The following is a 20,732-nucleotide window of genomic DNA, read 5'->3' as shown; positions in this document are numbered from 1 at the left end:
ATGCAAATATACACAGTTCTTTTGGTTGATTTTTGTGTTGCAATTAAACTTCCAGCCTCTAGATGGCAGCAGCCGTTTATTTCTTTGCAGCTCAAAGAGCGAAGAAATCTCTGAGATCCCCGCAATTACTGAGGACAAGAGGATACAGTGACTCCAGCAGCTTTTAAAGCTGATGTTTGAACATATTTTGGTTTGAAAACAAATGAAAGCAGTTACGACTTCGTCAAGAGTCATGTGGTCTGTAAATACTACAACACCAGAGTCAAGTACTGGACAATACTACACATATATACTTGTTACTACACTATCACAACACCAGAGGCAAGTACTCGACAATACTACATATATGTACTTGTTTCCACACTATCACAACACCAGAGTGAAGTGTTCGACAATACTTCAAATATATCCTTGTTACTACACTATCACAACACCAGAGTCAAGTAATGGACAATACTACACTTATCCTTGTTACTACAATATCACAACACCAGAGTCAAGTACTGGACAATACTACACATATATCCTTGTTACTACACTATAACAACACCAGAGTCAAGTACTCGACAATACTACACATATATCCTTGTTACTACACTATCACAACACCAGAGTTAAGTACTCGACAATACTACACATATATAATTCTTACTACACTTTTACAACACTAGAGTCAAGTACTCGACAATACTACACATATATACGTGTTACTACACTATCACAACACCAGAGTCAAGTACTCGACAATACTTCAAATATATCCTTGTTACTACACTATCACAACACCAGAGTCATGTACTCGTCAATACTAAACATATATCCTTGTTACTACAGTATCACAACACCAGAGTCAAGTACTCGACAATACTTCAAATATATCCTTGTTACTACACTATCACAACACCAGAGTCAAGTACTCGACAATACTACACATATATACTTGTTACTACACTATTACAACACCAGAGTCAAGTACTCGACAATACTACACATATATACTTGTAACTACACTATCACAACACCAGAGTCAAGTACTCGACAATACTACACATATATACTTGTAACTACACTATCACAACACCAGAGTCAAGTACTCGACAATACTACACATATATACTTGTTACTACACTATCACAACACCAGAGTCAAGTACTCGAAAATACTACACATATATACTTGTAACTACACTATCACAACACCAGAGTCAAGTACTCGACAATACTACACATATATACTTGTAACTACACTATCACAACACCAGAGTCAAGTACTCGACAATACTACACATATATACTTGTAACTACACTATCACAACACCAGAGTCAAGTACTCGACAATACTACACATATATACTTGTAACTACACTATCACAACACCAGAGTCAAGTACTCGACAATACTACACATATATACTTGTTACTACACTATCACAACACCAGAGTCAAGTACTGGACAATACTACACATATATACTTGTAACTACACTATCACAACACCAGAGTCAAGTACTGGACAATACTACACATATATCCTTGTTACTACACTATCACAACACCAGAGTCAAGTACTGGACAATACTACACATATATACTTGTTACTACACTATCATAACACAAGAGTCAAGTACTCGACAATACTAAACATATATACTTTTTACTACACTATCATAACACAAGAGTCAAGTACTCGACAATACTATATATATATCCTTGTTACTACACTATAACTATACATCGTATTGTTGTACATGTACGTCGCTCTGATAATAAACTGCAATAACGACCAGGAAGGAGTGTTTGGTAGTTTTCCATATTTCTCATCCTCCTTCTTATTTTCCAGCAAGATGCGTTTCCATTAGCTTTGGGAAAACACGCTGGCAGCTCCATTAAAAAAAAATGGGATCCAAACTCCAACCTTCCCACGATCCCTGAGCTCTGGAAAATACCAAATTAAGAGCAGCGAGCGTTTCATCATCAGCCCGAAACACTCGGCGCCGGAGGGCGGGACGGCGAGCGCTACCTTAGCATACGCTAACCATCGCGACACGTCTTGATGGAACACAATCAGACGAGTGGCGGGAGCTAATTGACATAAAATATGACAAAGCGTTTGAGTCTTTCTGAGGAAAGCGTGTCGTATTACGGCGTATCAGCTCCTGTAACGCGGCTGATTAATGGAGGATCGGCCTCGCACTCACTCAGCTGATCCGCTGAAAAATGAGTTTTGTGTTGTCGTTCCGACAAGCCGGCAACGGCGGCCGGAAAAAGCCTATTAGCCAGGAATCATTATCAATAGCCATATTTTCAAACTCTATTATGGCAATCAGGCTGGAATTTATTCAATAGATTTAGTTCATTTGGCTGTAATTGATAAATAATCAAAATTTATCAATGTACTCGCACACTTTTCACTAACAATCAGGGAAAACTGCCCCATTTACCAGCTGACTTGGTCCAAATTAGAGCTAAATTGATGATCAATTAATCTTGGGGGGGGGGGAGGGCGGGGGAACGAGGGAGGAGAGGGAGGAGAGGGAGGAGATGGATGGGAGAGAGTGAGAGACCATCTGAGCTGCTGACACACCAGGATACAAAGGAACTTCTAATCGAGTGTGTGACGTTTATACGGAGTCATGGATTTACAAGATCCATCGACGAAATAATCACCTGAGAACTTGGTTCATCTCAGGAACAAAGTACTTCTTCGTATACAAGATGGACTGAACCATTATAAGATGTGTATTTTTGGACTAAAATGACTTCGTAACAAATGTTAAGATTTTTATGGGTGTGAGAAACAATTGATTTCTTTGACTGTATTGATGATTTTTTTTTTTTCTTTACATTTTTGTTTGCGTTTGAAGTAATTTATTTTTACTCAATATACATTGATTTTTACAAACCACTTTGTCAAGAATAATAGTTTTAGAAAAATGAAAAAAATCGCAATTTTTTTCTTTTTTTTTTTAGGAAACACTGTATTGATCATTGATTTTAGTTTATAATTTTCAATTTTTAGTTTTTCCTTTCAAGTCATATTTTTTGATCATTTTCATAGTTATTTATTGTTTGTATTTCAATAAAGTGTGATGAATAAAATATTTACACTTTCTACTTACGATTATCATTCAAATATTCACAGTGTTTATTCATTTTTGTGTTGCAATTAAACTTCCGGCCGCTAGATGTTAGCAGTCTTTACGCTGGACAACGTAAAACATCTATAACTTATTTTGCACTCAACATTTTTTGTGTCACAAAATTTAGATATTTGTGTTTTTACATTAACTTTTGAAGTTGCATGTTTAACTTAGAAATTGAAAATAAATAGATAAAAACTGTAACTCAAGTTAAATTTTAAAACCAACAATAAAATAACTAGTTTCAGTGAGTAGATTTGTTTTGTACTGTATTGTTGCTTTAAAAACACATAATTATGTTTTTGAAATTCTCATTTTTGATAATCTGACATTGACTTAAAATTGCATATTGTGAACATCATGAGCTTCCGTCTCTTAAGTTACAGGCAACTGACAAGAAACACGAACAACATTGAAAATAAAAAGACATGCAGAGATATATTAAGATTATTCTCAAATATTTCATCCTGTTTAAGATTTAAAATGGTAAAAGTGATTTCCTCGCAGTTGAATTGATAGTAAGACACATTAAAATATATAATAGTTAACAAAATAAAAAAAACTCTACCGATATATTTTGACGTATAATAACAGTATTTGAAGAAAGAAAGTGACTAAATACGAACAAAATATCAAATCACAACTTCAGTTGATGTGAAGGTGGTGAAGAAGAGAGTGCAACTATGGTGGACAATTACATTTCTGAGATGTAAGAGGTGAATTAAAATAGCCTTAGTGTGACGGGAAAACTTAAATTAAAATTAATTAAACAAAACTAAGCTTGATGATTATTTACTAATGATAATAAGAAAAACTAATTTTCCTAAAATACAAGAAATTAGAAGAAATACATGGATAACAATGAAATTATGATGATGAAGACAGGTGTGACCAGAGACGAGGACATGAGGCACACAGGTGTGAAGACAGGTGTGACCAGAGACGAGGACATGATAGACACAGGTGTGAAGACAGGTGTGACCAGAGACGAGGACATGATAGACACAGGTGTGAAGACAGGTGTGACCAGAGACGAGGACATGAGGGACACAGGTGTGAAGACAGGTGTGACCAGAGACGAGGACATGAGGCACACAGGTGTGAAGACAGGTGTGACCAGAGACGAGGACATGATAGACACAGGTGTGAAGACAGGTGTGACCAGAGACGAGGACATGATAGACACAGGTGTGAAGACAGGTGTGACCAGAGACGAGGACATGATAGACACAGGTGTGAAGACAGGTGTGACCAGAGACGAGGACATGAGGGACACAGGTGTGAAGACAGGTGTGACCAGAGACGAGGACATGATAGACACAGGTGTGAAGACAGGTGTGACCAGAGACGAGGACATGAGGGACACAGGTGTGAAGACAGGTGTGACCAGAGACGAGGACATGAGGGACACAGTTGTGAAGACAGGTGTGACCAGAGACGAGGACATGAGGGACACAGTTGTGAAGACATGTGTGACCAGAGACGAGGACATGAGGGACACAGTTGTGAAGACAGGTGTGACCAGAGACGAGGACATGATAGACACAGGTGTGAAGACAGGTGTGACCAGAGACGAGGACATGATAGACACAGGTGTGAAGACAGGTGTGACCAGAGACGAGGACATGAGGCACACAGGTGTGAAGACAGGTGTGACCAGAGACGAGGACATGAGGGACACAGGTGTGAAGACAGGTGTGACCAGAGACGAGGACATGAGGCACACAGGTGTGAAGACAGGTGTGACCAGAGACGAGGACATGAGGGACACAGGTGTGAAGACAGGTGTGACCAGAGACGAGGACATGATAGACACAGGTGTGAAGACAGGTGTGACCAGAGACGAGGACATGAGGGACACAGGTGTGAAGACAGGTGTGACCAGAGACGAGGACATGAGGGACACAGTTGTGAAGACAGGTGTGACCAGAGACGAGGACATGAGGGACACAGTTGTGAAGACATGTGTGACCAGAGACGAGGACATGAGGGACACAGTTGTGAAGACAGGTGTGACCAGAGACGAGGACATGATAGACACAGGTGTGAAGACAGGTGTGACCAGAGACGAGGACATGATAGACACAGGTGTGAAGACAGGTGTGACCAGAGACGAGGACATGAGGCACACAGGTGTGAAGACAGGTGTGACCAGAGACGAGGACATGAGGGACACAGGTGTGAAGACAGGTGTGACCAGAGACGAGGACATGAGGCACACAGGTGTGAAGACAGGTGTGACCAGAGACGAGGACATGAAGGACACAGGTGTGAAGACAGGTGTGACCAGAGACGAGGACATGAGGGACACAGTTGTGAAGACATGTGTGACCAGAGACGAGGACAAGAGGGACACAGGTGTGAAGACAGGTGTGACCAGAGACGAGGACATGAGGGACACAGGTGTGAAAACAGGTGTGACCAGAGACGAGGACATGAGGGACACAGGTGTGAAGACAGGTGTGACCAGAGACGAGGACATGAGGGACACAGGTGTGAAGACAGGTGTGACCAGAGACGAGGACATGAGGCACACAGGTGTGAAGACATGTGTGACCAGAGACGAGGACATGAGGCACACAGGTGTGAAGACAGGTGTGACCAGAGACGAGGACATGAGGGACACAGGTGTGAAGACATGTGTGACCAGGGACGAGGACATGAGGGACACAGGTGTGAAGACAGGTGTGACCAGAGACGAGGACATGAGGCACACAGGTGTGAAGACAGGTGTGACCAGAGACGAGGACATGAGGCACACAGGTGTGAAGACAGGTGTGACCAGAGACGAGGACATGAGGCACACAGGTGTGAAGACAGGTGTGACCAGAGACGAGGACATGAGGGACACAGGTGTGAAGACAGGTGTGAAGACAGGTGTGACCAGGGACAGGTGTGAAGACAGGTGTGACCAGGGACAGGTGTGAAGACAGGTGAGACCAGGGACAGGTGTGAAGACAGGTGTGACCAGAGACAGGTGTGAAGACAGGTGAGAGTGTAAACCCCGAGAACGAAGTGTTTTCTTGCGCGAGCCTCTGGACTCTCAGGTAGTTGCTGAAGGTCAGAGCGACTGATCCATCGACTCTTTCATTTGCTGGAGCATTAAAGCTCTTTGCAGCTCTTTGATAATCAGCAGCACATGTTTCTAATTTCAAGCCACTCCAGACACTAGTGACCCTCGTCCTCCCCTCGTCCTCCCCTCGTCCTCCCCTCGTCCTCCCCTCGCTCGCCGCCGCCGCCGCAGGACTGAAGGCGTTGCTGCTAATCACGAGCTAATTCCATCATCTGCAACAATTAAAGCGTAAACTGACAGCTTTGTGTTGTTACGAGTGTCCGTGTGTGTGTCCGTGTGTGTGTCTGTTTGTGTGTCCGTGTGTGTGTCCGTGTGTGTCTGTGTGTCTGTCCATGTGTGTGTCCGTGTGTGTGTCCGTGTGTGTCTGTTTGTGTCTGTGTGTGTCAGTGTGTGTCCGTGTGTGTCCGTGTGTGTGTCCGCGTGTGTGTCCGCGTGTGTGTCCGTGTGTGTGTCCGTGTGTGTCTGTGTGTGTGTCTGTTTGTGTGTCCGTGTGTGTGTCCGTGTGTGTGTCCGTGTGTGTGTCCGTGTGTGTCTGTGTGTCTGTCCATGTGTGTGTCCGTGTGTGTGTCCGTGTGTGTGTCCGTGTGTGTCTGTGTGTGTCCGTGTGTGTGTCCGTGTGTGTGTCCGTGTGTGTGTCTGTTTGTGTGTCCGTGTGTGTGTCCGTGTGTGTCTGTGTGTGTCTGTGTGTGTCTGTGTGTGTCAGTGTGTGTCCGTGTGTGTGTCCGTGTGTGTGTCCGTGTGTGTGTCCATGTGTGTCTGTCCGTGTGTGTGTCCGTGTGTGTCTGTGTCCGTGTGTGTCTGTGTGTGTGTCCGTGTGTGTGTCCGTGTGTACGTCCATGTGTGTGTCCGTGTGTGTGTCCGTGTGTGTGTCCGTGTGTGTGTCCATGTGTGTCCGTGTGTGCGTCCGTTTGTGTGTCCGTGTGTGTGTCCATGTGTGTGTCCGTGTGTGTGTCCATGTGTGTGTCCGTGTGTGCGTCCGTGTGTGTGTCCGTGTGTGTCCGTGTGTGCGTCCGTTTGTGTGTCCGTGTGTGTGTCCGTGTGTGTCTGTGTGTGTGTCCATGTGTGTGTCCGTGTGTGTCCGTGTGTGTGTGTGTGTGTGTCCATGTGTGTGTCCGTGTGTGTCCGTATGTGTGTGTGTGTGTGTCCGTGTGTGTCCATGTGTGTGTCCAAGAGTCGTCGGCACCATGAGTGTAAAGGTCATCAGCGTCATGACGACGAAGAAGACGTGGAGAAGATTCTTGGATCAGACGTGTTGAGAAGAACCAACGTCATGATCTGTCGTTGATGTGAGGAACGCTTTGATATCTGAGGGGATTAAAAACTTTATTATTATTATTATTTATATGAAAAGATGTGGTTTTATTGGACGTCACACATTTTCAAGGATGAAGATTCAAACAATACATGAATAAAATATTTTGGATTATTAATTTCACATTATATATATTTATATAATTGATTTGATATTATTTAAAAACTTTTTAAAACATTTTACATTTTTAAATCTTCATGACAGTATTTTTCAAAAGCAGTCACAGTTTTTGAAAGTTTTTAAGAATTTTTTTTCTCCAAAAATCTGAATTCAGATTCAATGTACAGGGTTAAGGCGACCCGGAGTCTCAGAGACAAATGTGTTTGTGGTATCCCTTGTGTTGTCTCTGAGTTAAAGTGACCCGAAGCCTTGAAAACAAATTTGTTTGTGGTATCCCTTGTGTTGTCTAAGAGTCAAAGTGACCCGAAGCCTCAAAGACAAATGTGTTTGTGGTATTTCTTGTGTTTTCTCGGGGTCAAAGTGACCCGAAGTCTCAAAAACAAATGTTTTTTTGGTATCCCTTGTGTAGTCTCGGGGTCAAGGTGACCCGAAGGCCGGAAAACAAATGTGTTTGTGGTATCCCTTGCGTTGTCTCAGGGTCAAGGTGGCCCTATGGCTTGAAAACAAAGTGTTTTATAGTATCACTTGTGTTATCTCAGGGTTAAGCAAAGGTGTTTGAGGTATCCCTTGTGCTGTCTCGGGGTCAGGGTGACTTGAAGGCCGTAACACAAATGTGTTCCTGGCTTCCAGAAATATGTATGCAGTGGTGGAGACCGTTGACCTTGACCCAGAGAAAACATAAGGGTTAATAGTTATATTAATAATAATAAAAGTAAGTAAAATATGTGGATTTCAAAAACACATGAGTTTAATATGATGAATATGATATTAACAGGAAGTCATTTCAGTAACTAATTACTTGAATATTAATGAGAGTATTTCAAGATTTGTCATCAGCAGTAAGAGAGAGTTTTAAATGTTTTTTTCGAAACAATAAAAATTCAATAATGTCCAAATATGATGTGAAGTGTTAGAATAAATGTATAAATTACAATAAAATAAAGATTAATTTAATAATGTGAATGTTTATTATAATTATTATTAATAGAAGTTTATTTGAGTAATTAACTATTTGAGTCTTCATGGCAGTATTTTTTATTAGTAGAAAGAGTGAAAAATGTCCCCAAATATCTGAACTCAGATAAAGTTACAAATAAAGTAAAAATAAATAATAATAATTATTATTATTATTATTATTATTATAATAATAATAATAATAATAATAATAATAATAATAAAAGTTATAATAATATAATAATAATAATTATTATTATTATTATTATTATTATTATTATTACTATTATTATAATGATGATTATATTAATAGTAATAATACAAGAAAGTACAAATATGATGCAAAACATTATAAATCATGTATATAATTTACAATAAAAAAATAAAAAAATGTTTTTATTTTTTTCTTAACCTTATCTCAGGGTCAAGGTGACCCGGAGGCCCAAAAACAAATGTGTTTGTGTTATCGCTTGTGTTATCTCAGGGTGAAAGTGAACGACCTCAACCACTTGACCCAGAGACAACACAAGGGTTAGTTATATACGACTATTTTCCGTTTTGTTTTCTAAATCAATTTTCTTGATACAGTACAAGTAGATACAGGGCTTTAACAAAACTTTGTAACAATATGTTTTCATTTACTTGTACTTTATTCATTTTTTCTCCTCAAAACGTAAATAAAAAAACAGTGTTGCTGCTAAAGGTGTCGTGATTCCCTCCACATACACTGTGATTAATTGAACAATATTACGGCATGCGATGGAAAATCAATTAGCAGTGAAGAGCAGAAACACAATCTGGGGCAGAAATAATGAAAACATACAGCATCACGTGGACTCGGATCAGGAATGCACGGCGAACCTCCCTGGATGCTCTCGGCTAATAAGCTGTCAAAACAGATTTCACACAAGATTTGTTTTGCTGTTGACCTTAAACCTCCGCATTTCCAAAATGTCTACTTCTCAGGGTAAAAAAAACAACAAAAAAAACAACCTTGACGCAGAATTTCAAGTGTTTGATTCTCTTGGTTGGTCTTTTAGTGTTTGTGAGGATTAAACATTTCTTCTGGGGTTTGTTTAATCACAGCGTTAAAGTGAAGCTAATCTTGTGTTGACGTGAAATATTATTGAGCACTTTTTTCATTTTCAAAAGGTTAAAGTTCAAGCAATGTTTTAATGAAACAACTTGTTCACTTTTAAGAGATATTTTTCTTCTTTTTTTTAAATGCCTTTAGCGTAAAATGTATCATCAATACAACGCTTACATGTAGCAAAACAGCTAAACATGCTAACAAAGCTAAGTGTGTGAAGCTAATATGCTACATATGCTAACAGGAGTTTGAAATTACTTCCTGTCGACGGCTGAATATGAAGAAAATCATTCTATTATTTTAGAATTTCCGATATGATTTTTAACTTTAATATATCATCTTAAAAATATATGTGTTATTTATGTATGTTAGCTTCAAACTGCTTAACTAGCTAGCTGTTGCAATCACTTCACGTGTCCATGAATATGAAAAATAATGAGAAAATAATGAAATTGTTTCATAAGACAATAATATATTCAGCTTGAAGCCAAATTCAACGTTTCTAACGTCCAGATTAATGTTGTTGTTCAAAAACTGAGCGACATTAGCAATAACCAGCTAATCTAGCTAACCATGCTAAATGTGAATTCATTTTACTAGCTAATAGAGCAACACAATATATTAAAATATATGAGAATGGGTCAATTTAAAACAGTTTTTTTTAAGGAGGATCAGATTTGATCAAAGTAAAATGAGAACCATTACAACATATAGTGTCTCTTTCCAAACTTCAAAATAAAAGCTCCTAAAGCTTCAGACAAACGGTTAAAAAAAATGGCTTGAGAAAGTAACTCTGTTACTTGTTTTCCACTCATTGTGTCACAAAAAAGCTCCTGTAAAGTCAGTTATTACTTTTAAAAAGTTTTCTACATTCTCTGGTTGAATAATCTTGTTTATAACTTTGAACGAGGGACGCATAGAATCTGCCAAGAGGCGGAAAACTTTATTGATTTTAAAGTGTTATGCATTGAAGCACTTTATCAGTGACATCAGAATATAGACTTTCTTTATTGAAACTCATTTTAAGCAATATTTGTGGAATAGTTTCATTCATATATTAGCAATATATATACATTAATATATGAATTAAACTATTCCACAAATAATTCTTAAAATGTTCAATTAATATATATATATATATATATATACATATATATCCTCCCACAGTCCAAAAACATACAAAGGTTAATTGAGAACTTTGGGAAATTGTCCATAGGTGTGAGAGCGTGTTTGAATGGTCTGTCTTTTGTGCGTGCCCCGCGACAGACTGGCCTCCTTTCCAGGGTGTCCCCTGCCTCTCGTTCTATGATACTGGGATACGCTCCATTGTCCCCGACCCCGGGATAAAAGCTGTTGTCAATTAATTATTTTTATTTTTTTTATTTCAAATATCTTCTTAATTAAAAGTTTTTTTGACACATAGAGTTTAATTTTCTAATTCCATTTTTTTTTTCTTAAATGCTATGTTTTTAATTCGTATTATTTTAAATTCAATACAAAGATTTTGTTATAATAGTGACCTGCAGACATTTTTTTTTTTTTACTTTTCTGTCTTTTCACCAGACATTATTGAATTAAAAAATACATTTAAAACATTCAACAAGTCAATAATCTAATGGAACTGATACACTTTATTTGCTTTAACGTATAGTTGTGACAGTTTTTCTTTATTTAATCATTAATTTTAATTGTTATTAAATAACGTAACAACGTTACTAGTTAAGTGTGTTTTTTTGTTGTTTTTTTTAATTTTCAAAACATCCAAGCACACACACACGCACGCACACACACACACTTCGTGACACACGCCTCTCCTTCCTCATTAAGGAAATCGCTCTTCTTCGCTGATTATTTTATTTGACGCCGTGATTATCAGCCCACGCAGCAGATCACGCGGCATCCGAGGGTCGCGGGCTCTAATTGGACCAATAGATGCGCAGGCCCGCACCGCCTCTGTCCGGGGGTCCAGGCGAGGAGGAGGGGGGGGGGGGCTCTAATGGCCCCGCAGGTTCTCCACGCAAAGAGCTGCTCTCTTGCTCCGCCGCCGTCAAATGAAAAGTGCAGATGAAACATTGATTTTTCTTCCTCAGCATCAGATCCACACACGTCGTTACATGTAGACGAGCAAAGCTGCAACAAAAAAAAGGGGGTGGGGGGGGGGACCCCCAAGATACCCCCGATCCTGGAGCATCTTCAAAGTCTCCAGCAATGGATCCACGCGCAGGAGGAGCAGGACACGGAATTCTTGATCTTTGAAATTGCTCTACAAAATTGCATTTGTTTTTGGTGCGCTTCCATTAAAAGTGTCTCCTGGCGTGTAAACAGCCGTTCCGCACTCAGATGCGCCACATTAACCCAGAGGATGATGCGTGCGTGTGTGTGTGCGTGTGTGAGAGAGTGTGTGTTTTTCACTGCTGAAGATTGATGTGGTCCAGTTAAGGAACCCTGAGTGAGACATAGACCTGCTTCAAGAGGTTCCTCTTCTTATAGAGACGCACTTTCTGGAGTTAATGGCGACACTGTTAATGTCAAAAGAACACTTTAGTCATTATATTACGGTAAATATTATTAGAGAAGTATAACAATAAACGTTGATTTGAGAATATGAAACGAAAATATTGAACATAATTGTGTTTGTTTTTGGTTTACATATTTACTCAATTTAGGATGAACAACAAAACAATAAATGATATATAAGAAATTTCAATATTAAGTTTTTGTTCAATTGAGCATTTAAATGACCTTCTTAATTAAGATTTCACACAACAAATCAGATTTATGTTAATACTATTTAATAATAATTTGATTCATAGAACACCTTTTCAAACAGTCATTGTCACAAGGTACTTTATATTGAATTAAAATTCTTCATTTAATAACATTTAATTTAACAACAACAACATGTGATTTTTGTGTGTGTTTGTGGTGTCAGTACAGAATAAAAGAGATAACACACACAATAAGCATTATGACACATGTACATTAAACAAAACATTGTAAAAATAGTAACAACAATATGATGAATCAGGGAGTTTTTAAACAGGCCTTAATCGCAAACTTAAAAATACAATTCATCACATTCTTGTTTCTAAATTAAATATTTTTTATACTTTTGAAGTTTGTTACGTTGAAACTTCAAGAGAGAAAAAAGCACTTTTTTGTTTTGTTTTTCTCACTTGTTATTATTATTATTATTATTATTATAGTACATGCAGTATTTTCGGGTCAATAATTACGCACCAATCGCAGTTTTAAACTCGAGTCAGTAAAAAAAAAGTTCAACACCGTCTCTCCACTCGCTGGGGGTCCACTCGGGTGTACTCGGGTGCCCTCGGGTCCCCCGTCTGAACAGGTCCTGGTGATAAAAGATGGTCCACGAGTGGGGAGAGAAAGACGCTCCTCTCCGCTCGGACGCCTCCTTTGTGCGGCTGAAGACCCCATTGAGTCCCGGCGCGAGGGTCTATTCAGCCTCAGCCGCTGACATCTGCCACGGGAACCGCGTCTCTCGCGGTCCATTCACCGTCTGAGGGGCTCGGTTCTGCCGGGACTCGGAACCGCCTCTAAAAACGTCTCTAATTGCGGCCTCGTTGACGAGAAGTCGATGTGGGTTTAAGCGGCAGATCACTGCCACAGACTCGATCCATCTGGAAGCGTTTATTTATTTATTTCCTCCATTTGTCTCCACAAATCACCTGCCGAGCGAGGCTCGGTGTGCTTGTGCGCGGGAGGGAGTCTGGGTCTGGGTCTGGGTCTGGGTCTGGGTCTGGGTCTGGGTCTGGGTCTGGGTCCAAATACTGATCTTTAAAGAGCGACATACGACGAGTTCCTGGTGTTGATGCCACGTTATGGAAGTGACAATTTAGCGACGAATTAAATAAATTAAAACACATTTAATAATAATAAAAATACCAATAGTTATCCCTCGTGTCAATGACTTAGAAAAAATAGATTGATTTTAATTCATCACGTGACTTAAAGTATACATGAATAAATTATAATCTTGTCCTTTTTATGAGATGTAAGGTCAGCAGTCCTGAACTCTATAGGCCTGCCCAGAAATATCACTATATAAAACTATTAAATAAATAAATCTTTTAATTTATATGACATTTCATTTTTTTTTTCTTCCATTTTGCTTCAAAGTGTCATATAGAGTCAAGTTAGCAGCATGTATTGGTTAAAAAGTTTGTTCGATTGATGGATGCACCTATTATTATTATTATTATATCCACATTCTGGGGTTTATATGGCGACATTCACTACAAAATAAATACATTTAAAAGCCAAAAACGTGATTAAAAATAATAAACTTTAACGCATAAAATGTAAAACAATATTAAATAACACTAGAAACAATGTAGTCTTTAACTTAACTTTGACAAAACCATTTATTTATTATTTGGTATTTGCAGGACACTTCTTGTGGAGATTATGCTCTTTAATCGTTTTAAAATTAGCATTTCGGTTAGCATTAGCAGCATTACTGTTGACATGCTAATGCTAACCGGATGTAGCATCGTTAAACTATAATGCTTGAGCACAATTTTTTTTTAAATAATTTTATATGATTACTGAACTAATACGTTACTAGATTCATTTTTTTCATTTTCATTTTAAGTGTTATTTTATTTATTTTTGATTTCTTGTTATCAACTACATCTTCAATCTAAAGACGTCATCTGTAAAACGATTAAAATGAACTTAATCGATCGTGAATTGTAAAAAAAATAAAATGTGTGGCTGGTTTATTTTAAATAAATAAATAAAAATAAAATAAACTTTCATCGCTGGAAAATCGAGGCGTCGACGCTCATTTCTCGGGTCACGTGATCCCCGGAGCTTTCGCCGCGTCATAAATCAGGACTCCGGTCCACAAACAGGTGTCCCGTCACCAGCAGCTTATTCCAGATTAAACAAACACATTAAGACGCTTAACGTGGAATAATTTGAGCATGAAAAGCTAATAAATCAGAGGACTGGAGGATTGAATCGTAGCTCAGATCCTGGAGAAGGAAAGAAAAAAAAAAAAAAAAAAAAGTGGGAGAGTCTGTGATGTTTGCGCGTCTTGTCTCTGATTGGCTCAGAATTGAAGGCTCTTTCAACTAATAAGCGCCTCCCCGTCGTTCTAAGGGACATTATAATGCAACGGAGCCGCTTTTTAAAACCACAAACCGAATTTTGGCTCATTTAAAGACGATATAGAATTTGTAAAGAAATTGAAGTTGTCGCGCTGGAGCGGTACGCCATGCTATCTCACGCCGACCTCCTGGACGCTCGGCTGGGTGAGTTGTCGTCACTGAACTCCGGGGCTAAACTCCACTGTAAGACTCTTTTTCCTCTCTTTCATCAATTTCCCTTTAATCGTGTTAAGTAGTTTATTGTGATCTGACAGATTAGATTAATGATAAGTTGATTAAAAACGGGCTTTTATTGTTGGAATGTGTTCGCAGGGATGAAGGATGCGGCGGAGTTACTGGGTCACAGGGAGGCTCTCAAGTGTCGGCTCGGCGGAGGGGTACCGGATCACCCGGGAGACATGGCTCCCGGTTCCGACTCCGTGGAGGGAGCCACGCTCCTCCCCGGTGAAGACATCACCACCGTGGGCTCCAACTCGGCCGTCATGCCGGTGAATGGCAAGGAGCCGGAGAAGCAGCAGTCTCAGCAGCAGCAGCAGCAGAACTCCGGTCCAAACAGCAGCAGCACCAGCCAGCAGAAACAGAAGCGGCACCGGACACGCTTCACTCCGGCCCAGCTCAACGAGCTGGAGCGCAGCTTCGCCAAAACCCACTATCCTGATATCTTCATGAGGGAGGAGCTGGCGCTCAGGATCGGCCTCACCGAGTCCAGAGTCCAGGTACGTGGTCCAGTCTGGTTCCGAGTCGTCTACGATCATTTAATCATCTTCATATAATCGTATATTTTTATAAATATTCTGGGCTTGTTGTTTGGTTTAACGCGTAAAAACGAACGAAAATGAAATTATGTTTCAAACGACTTCACCTCCTCAAGTGTATTATTAAGAGTATTATCAGTTATTTTTATTTATTTATATATTTGATAATAAGTGACGAGATTTTTGTATTTGTACATTTAAAGTTCAACGCATACAAATGTTGCGCGCGCGTAATTTACGCATGTGGTAGTAGAACTAACTTAAATTGTCCCTTTTATTCCTTCGTTTTTATTATAAACGTGTTTATCTATTACATTATTTACACTATTTATTTTTTTAAATCCTCGACTGTCTCTATTTTCAAATAGTTTCATGGCCTTTATTATCTGGATGAATTTTGTCGTATTTAACTTGAAAAAAAGAGACTTGATTTCTAGATGATCGTTGCTTTTCTAATATAAATGTTGTTTTATAATCTTAAAGAAAACGTTTTATGATATTTTATTGTTTAAAATGTTTAATTAAATAATAGTAAAGAGGACAAGCACGTTGGCAAACATTTTGTCATTTTTTTCACCTTCGTTTCTCTAAAAATAAAATTGATTTCATATAGTTTCTCAATTATTTATAAATTAACTTCAGAATGAGTATACATTTTTTGTATAATGTACAGTGCATCAGATTGCTTGAAAAATTCGTCTATAAAATAAACAAATGTTTTATTGTAGACAACTACATTTATTTGACATAAACATGTTTAACTCACAGTAAATAAGACATTTTAATTAATACATTTAAGCATGTTGAGGTCCAAGACTGACCTAAATTACGAAATTTGAAAACACACATATTTCTTTATTTTAATTCTTTATTTAATGAAAATGGGTAAACGTTAGTTTAAAAAAAATACTGTTGGTGTATTTCAGCACTTTGGACAGCACCATTCGAAGTATATTTCTACGGAGAAGATTTGGCTTTTGATTTATTTTTTAATTTAATTTCATACGTTGATTCTAATAATACTGGACGCGTATATTTTATTTCAACGCGTTTAAATCACAAAAATAAATACGTGAAAATGTCAATATTTATGATGTTATCAGTGTTTTCTTTTCTGCAAAGTGTAAAATCCATCAAAGTCCGCTGGTTCTGCGCCTTTAAAAAAAAAAAAAAAACTGCTCCATCAGCGACGTCTTAATAGCGGCGCAGAATATATTGTAACTTTTTTTAATGGAATGAGAAATTGCATTTTCTTTCCTGCCCGCGTGTAATGGGTTTGCGAGCGGGTTCACGGGTGAACGAGTCGAATGAGAGCGAAGCTGGAACACGCAGCGAGGAGCGTGCACATTAATCACGCACGGCCATGATGGAATCTTTAAGATGTGGTCACACATATATATATATATTTATATATAGTTGTGGGTTTAACTCAATTATCCGCCCCTTTCTATCTAATACCTGAGAGATTCACGACGACAACAATTAATTTCTGTTGAAAAATAGAAATTTACTCATCAGGGTTTTCACAATAAGAGCCTCCTCTCGTTACATTTTATTTTACTCTTTGACTTCAGTGTTGTTAACCCGCTCTGGTCTGAAATACCACTTTGATAATGTGAGTTTAAATACAGCCACAGAGAGATAGAATGAGGGGGAAATTTATATTAATTCGATTCATGAATTCAGAGATGAATTTTGAAGGGACAACACACACACACACGCAGGTCGTATTTAATACAATGAAAGGGGGGTCTTCTATCTTCTTTATTCAAGCAGGCAATTATATAAGCAGCAAAAAGTATTAAAATCAAGAAATAAAATCAAGCTTAATATACCAAAAACATAATATAATTGAATTGTATATTGCTTTTTTAAAATCTTATATAAAAGCATTATTTTCCAAATAGTGTTCAAGTTAAATCGTTTTGAGAGGAAATAAATACTCATATTTAAAGAAATGTTGTTAATAAAATGTTAAAATAATAAAAGTTTGTTTCTACATATTGTTTCTAAGATAATATTTAACTATGATCTCGTGGAATACACTCAGTTATTCACGGTGTGTTTGCAACATTAGTGACGGTTCGGTTGTGTCGGTTCCAGGTCTGGTTCCAGAACAGACGCGCCAAGTGGAAGAAGAGGAAGAAGACCACCAACGTGTTCCGAGCCCCGGGGACGCTGCTGCCCACCCCGGGTCTGCCCCAGTTCTCCGCGGCGGCCGCCATGGAGAACAGCCTGTGCTCCTTCCACGCCAACGACACCCGCTGGGCCACCGGCATGCCGGGGGTCTCCCAGCTGCAGCTGCCCCCGGCCCTGGGCCGCCAGCCCGGGATGGCCCAGTCGCTGTCGCAGTGCAGTCTGGGCCACGGGCCCCCGCACAACACCATGGCCCTGTCCAACGGCCTGTCCTCCAACGGCCCCGGGCTGCAGTCGCACCTCTACCAGACGTCTTTCCCCGGCATGTCGGCGTCGCTCTCCGGACAGAACGTGTCGGGCTCCCCGCAGCTGTGCACGTCCCCGGACAGTGACATGTGGAGAGGGACCAGCATCGCGTCGCTGCGGCGCAAAGCCCTGGAGCACACAGTCTCCATGAGCTTCACCTAGTGACTGGTCCTCCACCACTGTACCCCCCCCCCCCCCTCCTCCTCTACACCCCAGCACCCCCACGACCCTTTTCATGTTTGATTGATATTTAAACGAAAAACAAGCGACCACGTGATGACAGAGGAGTGAGAGAGATGGACTCAATATTCAAGTTCAACGTTGTTCATTTACGTGGGAAAAAAATTGCAATTCTGAAGAAAAAAACTCCAAAAACTATCATTTAAAAATTAAAATTCTGACTAAATTAACGAGAGAATTTCGTATAAACAAAATTAAATCCTGATGTTTCTTTTAAAAATAATAAGTGGCGTTTTTAAAGTAGAATAAACTAAATATATCCTGTGTTTAGTCGCTTGTATTTTCTAAATAATTTAACTGCTGAATATGTTTGTGTTTTACTCGCTTCAAGTTATTCTCGATACAACAATCTGACCAAAGATAATTCCGTAAAAAAAATGTTTTCTTCACCAGAGAATATAATTGTAACCAAAATGAGGGAGAATAACGAGAAGACCAAAGCTTTATGGATATTCAGATACATTATGTTTTATTTTTAAAGTACTCGTTTGACTTGTATATTTATTTATTTATTTTATTTAAATTCATGTGGACAAGCTTGCGATATAATATGCATATTAATTCTCCTCGGAAACGTATTTTTTAAGTTGAATTTAAACCTGTTTAATGGTTTAAACCTGGTCAAGTGTAAAACATATATTTTTCATAACCAAAAAGAAGTTTTCTGCTGACGATGCAATCTTATTTGCTACCAAAGCACAACGAATAGACGGGCAACACACTTTTAACAATGACCTATTTTCCGGGAGCGCAAACTTACAAACATAATACTCTTTTTTTTCTTAAAAATACTGCAGTAACTTCACGAAAATCTGTGACGTTGAACGTGGAAATTGAGCCTCGACCTGAACATCCCTTCCTCACTCCTCGTATCTCCATCACGTCCGCGTCACGTCGTCGAAAATCTGAACTAAAAAAAAAAAGTGAAGGACATTGATGAGAAAAAGGACACGTGGACCACAGACAATTATTTATGTTATTTATTAAAGGATTTATCATGCAATGATGATGATTATTGTATTGATCTGTAATTATTGAGAGCAGACGATCCTGTGGGTGCTTCACGGCCCGGAGAATTCCGAGCTTTGACGGAAATTGCCGAGCTAGAACAGCTCCTGAACGACGATGAATTTAGGGATGTATTTGTTTCGAACTTTCAAACTCAAAATCCGTGTTTGGAAAAGTTAAACTAACTGGGATGGTTGGTGTATTGTTTTTTATTTATTTATCATTATTTAATGTTGAAAATGGATTCTGATTTTCCCTGAACGCACCAGTAATATATTGTCATTTTTTTATGCTCGTGTTCAAATATCGTCTTTTACTCGTTCTTTCATTTGTGATTACGATGTACAGCAGTAAGTTTTACTAGCAAATTTACATGCATTCGATTCATCCGGTATGTCTTATTTACAAACGGAACTTCCGGTTGTGTTTCAAAAAAAGCGGAAGAATATAAAGAAAAAATGAATTACAAATGAGGGTTTAAAAGAAAAACGTGTTTTTGTTGTTGTTCCTTTTAAATTAAATTAAGTTGAACTAATATATTTTCCAAATATAATTTATAAAAAAAAAGTAAACAATTGTTTTGCTTCAGCATGTATAATAAATCTTTATAATGATTCGAAATAGTCCACTATTTGACACTTTCTACCCATTATATTCAATTCAACAACAAGAATCTCTTTAATTTTGCCTTTTTTTAATCACAAGTAAAAATAGGAGGATAAAAACAGATGATATAATCGATTTTGTAAAGTAAAACTACACAACATCAGTGAACCGACACCACTTTGACCACAAAATGGATAATTTTGTAATGAGTGTGTTGAGTCATTGTGTGTTTGTTGCTACTCAGCAAGGACCTAAATGTGAGGGCGGGTCTTGAATGGAGCACCCACTGGCAGCGATCGGAGAAAGAGAACCAAACAATGGTCGTCCTGAGCGTCTGCTCTTGTTATTGTGTTCAGGTGAACTGTGTTATGTTATTGAAGATGACGACTGGGACAGCAGGTGGGTCTGCACCGTGCATGTGGACTTCTCACACGGAGGGAGTCCATCAGGACCTGGAGGTGACCGGTCGAGAAGAACCTCTCTCTCTCTGTGTCTTTTTAGGATGTTTTGTGTGGATAAAACATTCTTGCTATGTACCCGCTGGTCTTTTTTGTGACATGTTGAACTTACTGTATGTGCTATTACTTGATACATTTCTTAAATGTTTGACTGACAGCGACAAATGCATCACATTGGCAGGTTTGTATACCGATTTAAAAGGACGACGAATAAAATAATTTTCAAGAATGTCGAACGATGAAATGATTGATGTCTTTTTTTCAATTCGATAGGTTCAGTTTTGTTGGACCAATTGTGTGTTTTTGCTAGTGTTTACCTAAACAATACCTCAAAAAAACATTATGACTGGTGGTATTGGGACGATGGACATATTATTTAATTTTGTTGTTGTTCGGCTT

The 20,732-nt window shown here is 38.8% G+C and overlaps 1 protein-coding gene across 2 annotated transcripts; it reads left to right on the top strand.

The window, feature by feature from the left end:
• Positions 1-14,398: 14,398 nt before the first annotated feature.
• LOC148090022 (homeobox protein orthopedia-like) lies at positions 14,399-20,532 on the top strand. 2 transcript variants are annotated; one of them, XM_087785573.1, is made up of 3 exons: positions 14,399-14,968; positions 15,137-15,540; positions 17,683-20,532. In XM_087785573.1, exons 1-3 carry the CDS (start codon positions 14,932-14,934, stop codon positions 18,181-18,183), a joined length of 942 nt encoding a protein of 313 aa, XP_087641699.1. In that variant the 5' UTR covers positions 14,399-14,931; the 3' UTR covers positions 18,184-20,532. The 2 variants fall into 2 exon arrangements, with proteins under 2 accessions (XP_087641699.1, XP_087641698.1); XM_087785572.1 differs by having other exon boundaries at positions 14,399-15,007.
• The last annotated feature ends 200 nt before the right edge of the window (positions 20,533-20,732 follow it).

Source organism: Callionymus lyra, chromosome 1, assembly GCF_982586985.1.
Source record: "Callionymus lyra chromosome 1, fCalLyr1.hap1.1, whole genome shotgun sequence".
Lineage (NCBI taxonomy): Eukaryota > Metazoa > Chordata > Actinopteri > Syngnathiformes > Callionymidae > Callionymus > Callionymus lyra.
The sequence above is the reverse complement of the archived record's forward strand: the minus strand, read 5'-3'. Positions and strand labels throughout refer to the sequence as shown.